This window comes from Dryobates pubescens, chromosome 24 (genome assembly GCF_014839835.1).
Source record: "Dryobates pubescens isolate bDryPub1 chromosome 24, bDryPub1.pri, whole genome shotgun sequence".
NCBI lineage: Eukaryota > Metazoa > Chordata > Aves > Piciformes > Picidae > Dryobates > Dryobates pubescens.
This window is the reverse complement of record NC_071635.1, coordinates 6,189,246-6,203,479: the sequence shown is the minus strand read 5'-3', so window position 1 is coordinate 6,203,479 and position 14,234 is coordinate 6,189,246. Positions and strand designations below refer to the sequence as shown.

At 41.0% G+C, this 14,234-nt stretch overlaps 1 protein-coding gene across 1 annotated transcript; it reads left to right on the top strand.

Annotated features, from left to right (window-relative positions):
- Positions 1–1,054: 1,054 nt before the first annotated feature.
- On the top strand, positions 1,055–12,282 carry QRFPR (pyroglutamylated RFamide peptide receptor). The gene is made up of 6 exons (XM_009895943.2): positions 1,055–1,536; positions 6,602–6,760; positions 7,305–7,366; positions 7,968–8,203; positions 9,792–9,889; positions 11,739–12,282. Exons 1-6 carry the CDS (start codon positions 1,197–1,199, stop codon positions 12,137–12,139), a joined length of 1,296 nt encoding a protein of 431 aa, XP_009894245.2. The 5' UTR covers positions 1,055–1,196; the 3' UTR covers positions 12,140–12,282.
- Positions 12,283–14,234: the final 1,952 nt, after the last annotated feature.

Genomic DNA, 14,234 nt, shown 5'->3' with positions numbered 1-14,234 from the left:
TTCTGTACAAAAATCTAATTTTGCAGCATTCTCCCAGGTGATGTTAGTTCCTTATGAAACATCTCTTACTGTGGAGAGGGGGAAGTATTGCCAGGACAGTCTCCTGTATTGTTATTGCCTTCTCTGGATCCTTTTCAATAATTAAGTGATTAAAAACCAGCTTGTTGCTATTAAACCTGTTATTATGTGGTACAAAGGGTTTACCTGTGCTAGCAGGAAAGCCATGATTGTCAATTTAAAGCAGGTTGGAAGACAAATCAATGCTTATTTTCAACTTGACCTATTAGAACTTAACTCCCATTATTATCCATGTTTAAACTGTGGTGGCATTTTCTTGACTGCTGTTGTAACCAGTTAGCTAAACGCAATTTAGCAATCGACATAATCTGGCAGTTTAGCCAGTTAGGTTGAGTGGGTTTGGATTCTCACAAGGTTCTTCTGGCAGGAGTCGTTACTACTGGTGAATGTGCCTACCTGGGAAACGAAACTTTAGGAGCCTCGTAGTATCTTTCTGAGCTCAGCGGATGAAACTTTGGAAAATTATTTTTCTCTTTAAGCTTTGGCTCATCATCACAAAAAGGTCGGATAAAATTCCCCTGCTGTCTCGCTTGGGCTTGGGTCGGAGCAGCAGCAGTGTGACCCGCTCTCGGTACTCCCACTCTCCCCTCACGCAGACCGTGTACCTACCACATATAAAATCTCTTTTATTTCCTGCTCGACCTTTTATTTCCTTCCAAATGTGACAAAAGGTTGTCGTGGTAGTTGCAGGTCCCAGTATAGGCATCTTGAGCCCCTCCTTGGGGAGGCACCGGCCATACACCTTGTCAGGTGCTGAGGAAAGGGCGGGCAGGGCTATGAGGGGAGCCTCGCGCGCCGGGTCACAGCCGTCCCGCTCCTGAGCGGCGGGGCTGGGGCGGGCACCCACTGCGCGCCGATTGGCTGCCGCCACGGTGCCCGTTGGTCACGGCAGCCGGCAGAGGCGACGGGCAGTGTTGTCGCCTCACAGAGGTGGTCGTGTTGTCTCATCGTTCGCGGACTGCTTTCAGCTGTGGGAGTTCTTCCTCTGCTTCGCGGTCCGGTGCTAGCTGTTTTGTCTCTCGCCCCGGCAGAGTGCCGGAGGGGCGGTGGTCCGGCGATGGCGGGGCGCGGGCGGCGTCACTAAGGCAGAGTGAGAAGGGAGTGGGGAAGTCGGCGCCATGAGGTCCCTGAACATCACCCCGGAGCAGTTCGCGCAGCTTCTGCGGGACAACAACGTGACACGGGAGCAGTTCATCGCCCTTTACGGGCTACAGCCGCTGGTGTACATCCCGGAGCTGCCGGGGCGCACCAAGGTGGCCTTCGTCCTCATCTGCGTGCTCATCTTCGTCTTGGCGCTCTTTGGCAACTGCCTGGTGCTCTACGTGGTGACCCGCAGCAAAGCCATGAGGACCGTCACCAACATCTTCATTTGTTCGTTGGCACTCAGCGACCTCCTCATCGCCTTCTTTTGTGTCCCCTTCACCATGTTGCAGAACATCTCCTCCAACTGGCTTGGCGGTGGGTGTCAGGCGCGGGGCAGCCGTTAGAGGGAGGCGCGGGAGGGCGGACGATGAGGCGCAGCGGTGGGGTGGTGCCGCCGCTGAGACACCTGCGTTTCCCTCTCGCCCCGGGAAAGGGACCCCGAGCCATGTAAGGTATCCGTGTGAGGAATCCCTGGGCAGCTCTTGCCCTTCGGGTGAGACCTCCGCCGAGGAGGAGCGCGGCCGCCCCGCTCTGAGGGGGCTGCTGGCGGAGCTCTTGGTGCTTGCGCGGGGCTTCAGCTCTCGGGTGAGAACTTCAAACATCTGTTGTCCCTGAAGCCGCTGGTCGCCTTTCAGACATTTGAAATCTTGTATCGTTGGACTGGAGCGTTATCTCCAGGTGTGCAGTTCAGTAACCTTAATCTGTTCTTCCGCAGAGTTAAGTAATGGGTGTGCTGCTTCCTCAGGTTACGTTAAACCCAGCGCACTTTAGTGCTTGTATTCGTTAAAAGTTGCAGTACGTCTGTGAGAAACTATACGTCGTGTGGTGCTGATGAGGTAGTCTTGTGGTGCTTTAGCTTTTGTTTTTCTCACTAAGTAATGAAAGCTGTCTGCCCAGTGAAATATCAGTCTCCATTCAGCTTAAGTTCCTCTGACAGCACTCCACTTGGAGTCAGATCTCCTTAACCTTTTGTGAGGAAAAAGAACGTGCTCCTTGAGAAATGAGGAGAGTGAGGCAACATGCACAATTTATGTTGAGGTGATGCATTGTTTTTAGAACATGCTTTTATCTTGGGAATTGCGTTGTATTCCTGTTGATGTGAAGGACCCTGAGCAAGAACTCCTTGATGGCTAGGAAAAAAAATGACATTTTTATCTTTTTTTTTTTTTTTAATGCATTCCTTTGTGAAAGTAGTAGAGTAACAAAGGTGAAGTAACACAGCAAGTGGTATTTATCTTCCTTTATTTGGTCTTAGAAGAGTGTTTGACAATTTTAAGTGGAAAAATGAAAGTGATTGTTTTGCAGCAGACAGCGTTTAAAAATATTTTTCAGAGTGTTTCAACGTGAGCAGAAAATATAAAGTGAAACAGTTATGTGTCAATTTTCAAGGCTTCCTGTACTCCTGTTGTTGGGAGAGAGTGAAGGTTGCCTTTAGAACATGAAGATTTAATTTCAGTATATTCCACAAGCTAGAATGCAGGATATGAACTGACATGTCAGAAGAGACTTTAAAAGTGCACAGAAATGGCCAGTGAGAAATGGGCTTTATTTTTGTCTGAAAACCAGGAACTTTTGGGGAATACAAAACTCCAGGGGCTACTGATAGCCAGGACAACTGGTTTATTTTCTGACAAGCTGTCTTTATGGAAGGTAGCCTCTGTTTTATGACAGTACAGATGTTGAACCCCCAAACTAATGAGGATGTGTAAATAAAAATAATAAATTGATAGCTATACTGCTGGACCTTCCTTTTGACTGCTGTAGTTGCAGATTTCCTTCGTCAAAGAATAGTACAGCAGAAAGTTACTGGTGGCATCAAGAGATGTCATACAGAAGGAAGAAGACTGAATGGATAAACTTTCCCTAATGAGGTGTGATTATTCTTGCTGGTAAATAAGACCCTGGTCTGTCAGCTTGGCCACACATCTGACTAGAATCAGCTAAAAGCTGAGTGGGATGAAGCCTCCACCTGAGGTGAATTACAGCATATGTGTCACAGACATATAGAACAGTATGGTGCAAGTCTGTGTTCCATTTACTTTCTGGTACTGAGGATGCTTGGCAAAAACCTAGAAGTAATGAACGTAAAAGGTATAGCTTAGTGGTGACAAATACAGTAGATAGATACTTTAAAGCATGCTGCATTCTGTGGGGTTTACTATGCTTTTTGTCCACCCTCTTTGCTGTGCTGGAGTATCTTCAGTGCAAGTGGATCCCCACTTTAATTAACTTTAACTAGCGTAGTATTGGAGGACATAAGCAACATAATTGATCAGTGTTACCCTTAAGTGTTGGGGGTTTGTATGTGTGTGTAAACTAAAATTCAGGGAAGCAAATGAGATGTAAACAGATGGTACCTGATTTCTGAGGCTTACACTGTGAAGTGTGATTATACAGTGATTATGCTGCAAATCAGAGCTTGCCAACCTGGGAGGAGTCTTCTCCTTGCTAGCTTTACTGATTTAATTTTCTTTTTGCCTTCTGTTTTGTAGTCCGAAAAAGCTTATTCTCATCTACTTCAAACAACATCACTGAGCAGTGCAAACTCCGGTTTTGTTAAGAAAAGGGTGATTTGACTATGCAATATACCCCTGCTGGAGAAAAGTGGTGCATCCTGAGACACTTGATGCTAGAAATATCTTTGAGTTTCTGAGCATTTAGTTACTTTATATCTCATTTATTTGCACTTGCTTCACTAAAACAAGCATCTGTACTAGATGTGAACTGAGAAGTGTATGTTTTGTATGTTGATTTTGAACTGGTTCTTTATTTCCATGCTTGTTCTTTCTCTTCTTTCCCTCTTTAGAAACCCACAGCAGAGTGGGAGAGGTGAGTGGAACAGCTGTAGACTGCTTAGTTAGTTGAGTAGCAGTGTTGTCTTTGCAGAACTGGACTGCATTTAATGATGTATAATATAATAATCCTGGCAAAAGATAAGGGCAAACCGTGAGGCAGACCTAGCATTATGGTACATCTTCTGTGTGAATTTCATATCTAATCAGTTAGAATATGTCTTCTCAAGACAGGCATCAGAGGGTGTCTTTTCCTGTCACATAGAGTAGTGAGTGATCAGAGGCGCTACTGAACACCCAAGCAGCTTTTTAGGTGCCCTTGCATATCATGTCTGGCCCCTATCTGCCACTCAGGAGAGAGGGATGTCTTCTCTACATTGCTGTCATCTCAGGTGCTCCTTGACATGGCAGTTTCCTCTTCTTTAAAGGCTTGGTTGAAGGCCAAGTGGCGTCTTCTACCCTGTAGGGTATTTAGAATCCTTTCTGTTCTATACCGAACATCTTGCATCAAGCACTGTTACCTTAAAGCTTAAATATTCCTTTCTGAGGGACTAGAACTAAATCTTAGATTGGGAATTCACTGGGCCTTTTGTGTCTGATACTCTTGCATACTTGTAGGTTCTTTGCTCTGACTTTCTTCTGGAATGTTCTTTGATCCTGAAGAGCTTCCAAGTGGTGATGTGCTGTTAGGGTTAATACTAGACAACACAGCTGGACACAAGAGATGCAGTTATTCAAATCTCTTGTTTTCAAGCTTTTTTCTAACTTTCCCATTTAAGTTGTCTAGACTCGCTGTAAATCAGGTCAGGAATATGTGAATATTCTTTATTTTCCTCTTGTAGTGTGAGAGGTTATGCCTTGGGATTAATCTTTTTGTTAAGAGCAGTGTGATTTTATAGTTCTGTCTGTATTGGTGAAATCTTGCCTTTATCCTAATTTTCCATGCCCTGCTCTTGTATATTTCAGAATATTTGCTGAAGAGTAAGGGCAGAAGTAAAATTCTGTATGATGGTTTGAGAAATTCACTGTAAAACCCTGTCTCAGTGCAGGAAATTATAGGCTTAGTTTTTTTACATATACGATATATTGGCAGAGTGCTTTGCTTAAAAGCAGCAAAACAACACTGACAAAAGAATATGTACTCACAGACTCCTTTTAAGGAATTTCTTACTGTAGATTTTGTGTATCATTAGCATAAGTATTCAACTTAGTGATGAGAAATATTTGCTGTTGCATTAATCAAGCAAAGAAATAAAGCAAGATTTAGGGTGTGGATAGATTGGTTACTGTTCTGTGTGAGATGTGATGTTGTTTTTCTTGGTAGACATATCTTGCTTTCTTTGCTTTGCACCCAGGGAGTCAGGAATGTGTTTACTGTTTCCCATTTTGCTCACTGCTAGTGAGTCTGTCTTGTGAAGAGATCTGGATCTTTAACCTGTATCCCCACCAGAAAAAACAACAACAGTTGTACAACTTGTTTTTTCTACCACTGTTACAGACAGTAGTTTACTGCAGCAGTTTTGTGTTGTGGTAGCATTGCTTTGCTGCACGGCTGTCTTGCATCTTTGGTTTTACTTGCCAATTACTGAATTTTTAATCCAACTTTGATCCAAATTTGCCTGAAAGCTGGGGTGCCTCTTTCAGTGTTTTTGTAAACCCACAGGCAGAGCAGCTTCATGTGAGCCATGGAGGGAATTGGAAAGGAGGGTGGACAGTGTGAAATACCTTTGTCAGCTAGCCCAGGGTGTGTTGTCTCTGCTTTCCCATTGCAGGATGGAAGGAGTGCTGTGGACTCCATTTTGCATGTAAAAAACATACAGGCTATTTGAGGTGCATGGGCTCGTGATATACTGTTTTCTGTCAGGTGCTGTGGTTGACCCTGAACAAACTTAAACTCCCACACATCTGTGCTAGCTGTACATAAATACAATGGGAACCTATAGAACTGTGAAAATGTAGACAGAAAATGGTATTTAATTTGAACACTCATTAACATAATGTGTTAATCAGGAAAGAGGTCTGCCTGGAGAATGGAGAGATGATGAAGAGACTGAAGTTTTCCTCTTATATTGCACCTCATATATATAGTGCTTGGTGGAATGATGACACTTGGCAGATTAAGCGTCAAAGTGTACAAGTAGAGTGGTATTTAAATGAGCAGTAGGAATGTCTTTGTTACAGCAGGAAAGGTAAACTTTTAAAGAGGGAACAGGAAGATCTTTATAAATCTGGAGAGTAATCTACCAAGATAAAAACATAATAAATACGCCAAGACACAGGGACATTCGAAAACACATGATGGAAGACCCAGTCAAAAGTGAAACAGGAATAAGCATCAGCCTGGGAGAGCACACAATTACGGCCTTAGAGGTCTTGGTTTTGCAGTTATGTGTATGGTGGAAGAATGGCTCTTGGAAGCTGCATTTGATGAATAGCTGAAATAGGTGACTTAGCATTTGGCTGTTAAAATACATTAAAGAGTATTAGTCTGTTCATTTTGCACAATGGCACTTCAGTAATGAAGTCTGGTATGAGTAGCTTTTTCATCAACTGCAACAGCTGCATTTTTTACTTTCTGATTTTTTCAGGTGCCTTTGCTTGCAAGATGGTACCATTTGTTCAATCCACGGCTATTGTAACTGAGATTCTTACAATGACCTGCATTGCTGTGGAAAGACACCAGGGAATTGTGCATCCCCTAAAAATGAAGTGGCAGTACACCAATAAAAGAGCTTTCACGATGCTTGGTAAGATTTTGGGCATCTCCAGCAATTGTGTATATAGAGAAATAATGTTCAGTGTAGCTGGTGTAGACATTGCATGACAGAACAGAAGGCTCTGATATGACCAGTGATTCAGAGGTGGAGTTATTGATAAGTCTGGTAACATTTATGCAATAGCTAAAGGACAGGGACTGTATGTATGGTGATTACTAGCCAAAACCCTGACAATGAACTTGGAATTTCAAGTCATCAGTGTGACAGCTGTAAACAGTCCTTGTGTTGTTACACAAAGAGAACATAAATAATGCTGCTCATACAAATGAAATTGTCTTTACACTTGAATACCAATAAATGAAGGTAGTTTGAGAGGAAAAAAACCCCAATGATAAAAGACAATCTGTTATTGATGTGACTTGTGACTTATGCATGCCTCATGCAGAAAACTTTGTTCTATTTTTAAACTGTCTACATTGCCTCCTGACCTTTTAAAGATGAAGCTGTTAAACTGTTCATACAAAAACTAATGGTGCTTGTTGTACAAAGTATTAAAAGCTGTATTTGTTTACAGGCATAGTCTGGTTGCTGGCACTTATTGTTGGGTCACCTATGTGGCATGTGCAACGGCTTGAGGTATGTTAGGTGAAATGGGAGTTTACGTTTTAAACTCAGTCCTTGCTGGATTTCTTTCTACCTTTAGCAATGAAATTCAGTAAACCCCTAAGAAGCAAGAGTGGATAAGAGGAGTAGAGTTTTTGTTCTGTATGCCAGCATGAGAAGGTTTAAGGATTAAGGTTTGCATGCACTGGAAGGAGGACTACAGGAGGGACCAGTCTCATCTACCCTCCCCAGCTATGTCAAAGCACTAATTACACCTATGACTTCCATTGTGGCTTTTTTTTTTGTTTACAGATGCACTGGCATACAGCAGTGTCGGGCTTAAGTCACTGTTTCAGGATGACATGGTGTTCCCTGAGATTTGGAAGAGCTATGCCTATGTTACAATGTATAGTTGCCCATTATAGCTTAACTACTGTAAGGTTTTGGAGGACTGAAAAAAAAAAAAAGCCTTCTCAGCTTGAATCAACCCAACACTTGATGTGGGAAAGTGTTTGGAAGGAATCTATCACTTTGAAAAGTCTCTCTGTTGGATTTTGGTTTTGGTATTTGGATGTGATTGGTTTTTGCTTGGGGTAAACTCTGTCGTGACTTATCTCCTTTACACTTATTACAGGTTAAATATGACTTTCTGTATGAAAAGGTGTATGTTTGTTGCTTGGAAGAATGGGCCAGTCCAATTTATCAGAAGATATATACAACCTTTATTCTTGTTATACTCTTCCTTCTTCCACTGATGTTGATGCTTTTTTTGTACACTAAAATTGGCTATGAACTCTGGATTAAGAAACGAGTGGGAGATGCTTCAGTTCTTCAAACCATTCATGGGAGTGAGATGTCTAAAATATCAAGGTTTGTAAACTAAAATACAGTTGGAATTTTGTCTTTTGGAATTTCCCCTCTTTGCCCCCCGACAGTTCTAGAAAAACAGTGGAAAATAAATAGATAAATCTGTGGTCTTTATCTGCTGGGAAGTCTACAAACAGGGCAGATTTTAAAAGATGGCTAGTTATTTAACACTTAGATTCCCAAACTAAGTCAACTTAAGCAGGGTGTTTTCTTTAAAGTATAGTGTAGCCACACATTTGAAGTCAAGCCCTTTCAGTAAATCTCACATTATACATTGTGAAATACTTGGTTTTAAAAGGTGTTAGAAGATGTCGTGGGGAAAATGCTGCTACATTATTTTTGTATGTTCTATGGAAAGTTCTTTTTATGATTCTGAAACTGTGAACACTGCTTTATGATCCTATTCTAAGTTAAATGGGCATCTAGGAAAAAAAGAAGAGTTCATTAAAAAGCTTCTTTGGTACAGTTTAACTTGGTCTGCGTTCCAGAGTGTTTTAAGTATTCTCGGATGTGTTCATGTGAGACTGTCCAGATGGTTATGTTGTATCTGTGAAGTTAAGAAGATCGATAATCATAATCTTTGCTATTTAGCACTAAATATGGGCTGCCCCTAGTATTGCTTCATGTTTTTTTCCTTTCATTTGGCCAATTGATCTGTTGCTTGATGAGTCTTAAGCAGTTCTACTCGGTGAAGAGGAGGGAGGAGAGTTACCTCCTTAAGTATTGACTGCATGGAGAATGCTGACAGGCAGCATAGAGAGAAATCATTCCTTAGATATTTGTCTAAGTTCCTAAGGAAGTGAAATCAAATCAAATCCTGTGAGACTGAAGGTTCAGTCTCACAGGAGTTATGGTGACATGAAATCTTTATGCTACTCCTTGGTTTATTTTCACATGGTGGGAAGAAGGCCCCATGACTGCTACCAACGTAGTGCTACTTCTTTAGTTCAAGCGCAAGATCTGTCTCAGGATCTTTAAATGTAATTGTATGAATTATGTATAAATTTTAATTATATATGAATTAGAGCTATAATTTAAATTATATATCAGTTTGGGAATGGTGATAAATTAATGTAATCCTTGAGTTTGTGAGATATTACACTGGATATTACAGGGAGCATGTTTCTTGGTGTTACTCTGCCTCACCTACCAGCAAAGGTTAAATGTTGCAGGTGTAGTTTTTCTTACTCTCCACCAAATTCTCTGTGTAATCAGCTGTGTGGTGAGTGCTCCCAGATATAGGAAGAGACTTTTTTAGGCATGTGGGTTTTTCCCCTTTCATTTTTCACTATTGGAACTGCATCTGCATGAATAGAGTGAAAAAGCCTTGCAAGATATGCTAATATCACTGCTGCAGCTGCAAAGTGCATTGCTTTCCCAAGAGAGTGAAATAAAAGGTGTTGATTGATGTACAAGATTTATGATACTGCCTTTTTTGTTTCAAAGGGGATTGTGTACTTCTGAGCACTCTTCCATTCTTATTTGCATCTGCAACCATCAGAACACATTTACTGATCTAACTTGAAGAGACACATCAAATTACCAGTCAATTCTTAGTGATTCAGCATGGAATGTCTTGGTGCAATTTCAGGAAGAAGAAGCGAGCAATTGTTATGATGGTGACAGTGGTGTTTCTCTTTGCAGTCTGTTGGGCCCCTTTCCATGTGATTCACATGATGATAGAATACAGTGAGTATCTGCCATGTGTCCTACAAAAAAGCCTTTTTTAGCTTTTTTTGGTAATGAAACTACAGTTTGTGAAGAGCTAGTACTGCTGCAACACTCAGCTGTGGCAAACTTCCTGCTAACAAAGGCTAATGCGCTTACACATTCTGCATCCCTGTCTTGTCATAGAGATACATAGCCAGCACCAGACGAATTACTCTGAAGTCTGCAAGTGATAGATGTGAAGTACTCATGTAAAATGAGTACACATAAAAAAACTGTTATCAGTGAATTATTTAAGTTGGAAAGGGCCTTTAATGTAGTGTTTGGGAGATACCTTATATGTGAGACTAACTTGCGTGTCATCCACGTCTCTTCTTCCCTGCTGTATGAATTGAAAAAAAAGATAAACATTTCTGTCTTGCTATAAACCCTCCTTAACTTTGTTGCAGCGTAGGTGAGAGGGAACCCAGGCTCTGTACCAGCTCTTTTAGAATGCATACCCTTTAGAAAGGAGATTGTCAGTACTTCTCTGAATTTCTACAGTCTAATCCAATCCTGAAAGAGAGGTTTGATAGGTCTTGCGAGACTCAAAAAACCCCGTAAGACTTGACTATTAGGATGGTGAGTGTATCTGTAGATTCTTTCTATGCCTGTCATGCTGTCCTTATTTGCTGAAAGGTCAAAAGTAGTTGACTGGGAGATAAAAGTTATTTCCAAGTATAAAACCTCTTGAACAAGTAACTTTGCAATTCAAATATAATTTTAATTTAATGTGTGAAGACTTCTATTTGCATCCACTTAAGAAGTCATACTGCTTTGAATTAAACTGTTATGAAATATTTATCCCTTCTGTTGCCCTGCTTTTAATGACCTAGGTGTATTGGAAATAAAAATACTGGACATCATAGTGATAATACCCAGCAAATCCAGCTGATTTTTTGCTGTGGTCTTGACTGGATACTGGCTTGAAAATGCCCTCAGTGCTTGTTATCTTCACATTTTGCTACTTGCCTTTCTCTGAGGTCTTGTACTGCATGGGTACTGGGATAGCACATGGTACCATGCAGCAAGCTATGTGTGGGAACAAGAGGAGGTTTTCAGTAGTTACTGTATTCTTGCCAAAGGCAGAAATTGTTTCTTTATTGTCTGTCACAAGTTGTAGCAGATAGACCAGAAGTCCTGCAGCCAGTCAGCTGAACCAAATAATGTTTATTCCTGGGCACAATCTGAAGTGCAGAAATTGTCTGTATTGTCCCATGTTAAGCTTGCCCATAAGGTTCCATGAGCTGTTTGCTGTCTTCACATTACATTATTTCAGGTGCCACAAGGCCCTTATTTTATGTGCTGTATTAGCTTTCATAGTATTTATCCAGAATTTGGTCACAATTTGAACTCGAGGAATTCAGAGCCCTCTGGGATCTCAGTGATTAAAAAAAGAGAAATGTGACCAAGAAGATGCCTTTTTTACCTCCATGAGGTGATCTGTGGCAGCGCAAAGGAGAAAGCCATGTGTGGTCAGTTAAAGTACTTACACGTTTGATGTGAAACTCAGTGCCAGAAGACCAGCTTAATAAACAAGGCTTATAATTAGCAGAGTGGAAGCTTCTGTTGCTTAGCCATTGGGCAGGTTTTTTGGCTCATAAACTGCCTCTTTCAAATGACTCCTTATTTATGTGTAGTCAAAGCAGGGCTGAGTTGTTGCTCTTGATTTTTCCTTCCTGCTGATACCCTGTTGCTAGTATTAACTTCCAGCAAGGTCTTCTGTTGATTTTAAACAAAAGCTTCTAAGGCTACACAGGATATAAACAGACTAAGCAGTAGGCATTTGTGCCATTTCTGTACTTACTGCACATTTCTCTTTTCTTCCCAGGTAACTTTGAAAAGGAGTATGATGATGTGACAGTCAAAATGATCTTTGCAATTGTCCAGATTATAGGTTTCTTCAATTCGATTTGCAACCCTATTGTGTATGCCTTCATGAATGAAAACTTCAAGAAAAATTTTTTGTCTGCCATCTGCTTCTGCATTGTCAAAGAAAATTCATCACCAGCCAGGCATCTGGGGAACTTGGGGATTACTCTGAGGCGGCAAAAGGCTGCGTCTCAAAGAGATCCTGTTGACTCGGATGAAGGCAGGAGGGAGGCATTCAGCGACGGCAACATTGAAGTGAAGTTCTGTGATCAGCCATCTTCCAAAAGACATTTGAAAAGGCACCTTGCCTTATTCAGCTCTGAGCTTACTGTGCATTCTGCATTAGGAAATGGACAGTAGCATCACAAAGGGTTTGAGAAGGGAAAAAGCATTCTCTTTAGATAACTTTCAATAAGCCATTTAAAGTAGTTTCCTACTTTGCATGCTGAAACGAGGGGAAGACTATTTTGTGGATTATTATAATGCTGGATAATGGTTGAAAAAAACTGAATATCTTTTATAAGGACAAGGAGAAAAACTTTGGAGAACACTTACTGTCTGATTTCCAGGAAAAACACCAAACGTTTTTCTTCCTAAGCTAATTTAGGGCTTGTTTGTGCTTTGCTTTAGGTAAACTAAACAACTGTTGCTCTATTTGTTCTGTGTCTGGATGCTGGCACATTGCTGGACCATACACGGTTGAATGGCAGAAGACAGCATCTATGAAGAGAGTGCACGTGTTTTTTTGGACCGCTTAGAAATCTGACATGGTCCAACATTGTAAGGTCTACTTTCTGCAGCTTGGAGATCAGAGGAGCTTCAGATCTGAGTTCAGGAAAAATGCAGACTGAGATGCAATTCTGTTTAGCAAAAAAAAATAAAAATTGAAATAGCCAGCCAGAATTTAACTCTGAAGAAATTAAGATCTAAATATTGCATGCATGATCAGATTTTGTTGACAGGAACCATATTATAAATTAACAATGCATGCATAATTAATGTCCTGTTTTTACAAATTAATTCTTGGGTGCAGATTTAAATGCCAGTGAGCTGCCCTGCAAACTGCATTGTTGTGCTGAGAAATGTAGGCGCTGACAAAGTGCTGTACAAGCATGTGCAGATGCTGGAGGTGAGGTCTGTAGAGTGAACACTGAGTTTAACTTGCAGATGTGCTTGGATAGGTGACCTTCAAGTTGGAATTGTGGTGTTGCCATTTTCTAGTAGAATATCGGGGCCAAATCCAGGGCCTGTTGGGGAACTTCAAGTTGAATATCAGTCTTTTGACCAGACACTTTTCTGATGACATGCACAGATTTTTCTCTCTCTCCATCATCTCCAAAGTGGATTAATTACTGTCCAAGAACAGGGCCAGTGTTCCACTGTTTTTATCCTTCACAGTAAATGATGGGATTGAAATCCATATAAATTCTAAATGGTTTTGCTCTGGGTGGATCAAATTGAAAAAATTGTATAGGGATGCTTACAACAGTGAGACTGAGGGAAAAGTGTGATCTAGAACATTATGCTGTGATCTGATCCCGTAAATGAGGTTTTGAAATACACAATTTGCAGCTCCAGCTGAGGTTAGGTTAATCTTTTAATAGCCTCTGAAATGTCATTACTCTCTTCTGTTATCCCTTGCCTCACCTAAGGGACTTTAGTGCTCCCAAGGCAATACATTTTAAGATTATTTTATGTTGCTGCTTCACACTTCATTGTAATTGCAAACTTAGTCTAAATTATCCTTGTATAAATTGGAAGTAATCTGTTCCTTCTGTAATGTCTACACTCATGACAGTGGAAGATTCCTGACTTGTCCTGACAGGAATTAAGAGCACTCCTATTTGCATAAGCATATGTATTAGAGTAAATAACAATTTTGGAGAGCTACATCTAGGAAAAACAGCATGAGTGAGGACAGATTCTGGGTTTTTTTCTGATGTCAGTCCAGTTATAACAGAGGGATTTGCTTATTACCCTCCCAATACACCTGCCTAAGTCACAAGCTCTACTAAATCCATTTGATGCCCTCTGAAACTAATTCTCACAAAACCAAAAGAATTCTGCCACAAAGAAGTCTTACATAATATTTCTATTCTTCTGGGAGAACAGGAATTCTATAGCAGACGCACTGATACAGACAGCTATTGAGAGGTTGCATGCTCTTGTACTCACCTTTTTCGTTGTTTGTACTCCTGTTGAGCAAGACAACATCTCTGACACTTTTTCCTGGCCATTCATTTTTAGAATCTCTGCTCAGCTGAATGTGTCCTTTCAGGTTCCTGTCTTCACCGGCAAGTCAGTTCCTGGCATCATCTCATCCCAACTTTAAAGCTTAGCCTCTTACAGCTGAGAATAAAATAAATTTCTCTTTAATTTGATCAAAATTAAAGAAGTGATTTGTGACTAAGATAGTAGAAAGAAAGTTTTCTGAGGCAGCATTTTTTCTTCAAGA

Bases quoted from the DNA above. Each gene is read 5' to 3' on its own strand.
- QRFPR (XM_009895943.2), top strand. From the start codon at position 1,197: ATGAGGTCCCTGAACATCACCCCGGAGCAGTTCGCGCAGCTTCTGCGG. The intron at 7,367-7,967 runs GTATGTTAGGTG...CACTTATTACAG, and splicing joins GGCATGTGCAACGGCTTGAG to GTTAAATATGACTTTCTGTA. The intron at 9,890-11,738 runs GTGAGTATCTGC...TTTTCTTCCCAG, and splicing joins TCACATGATGATAGAATACA to GTAACTTTGAAAAGGAGTAT.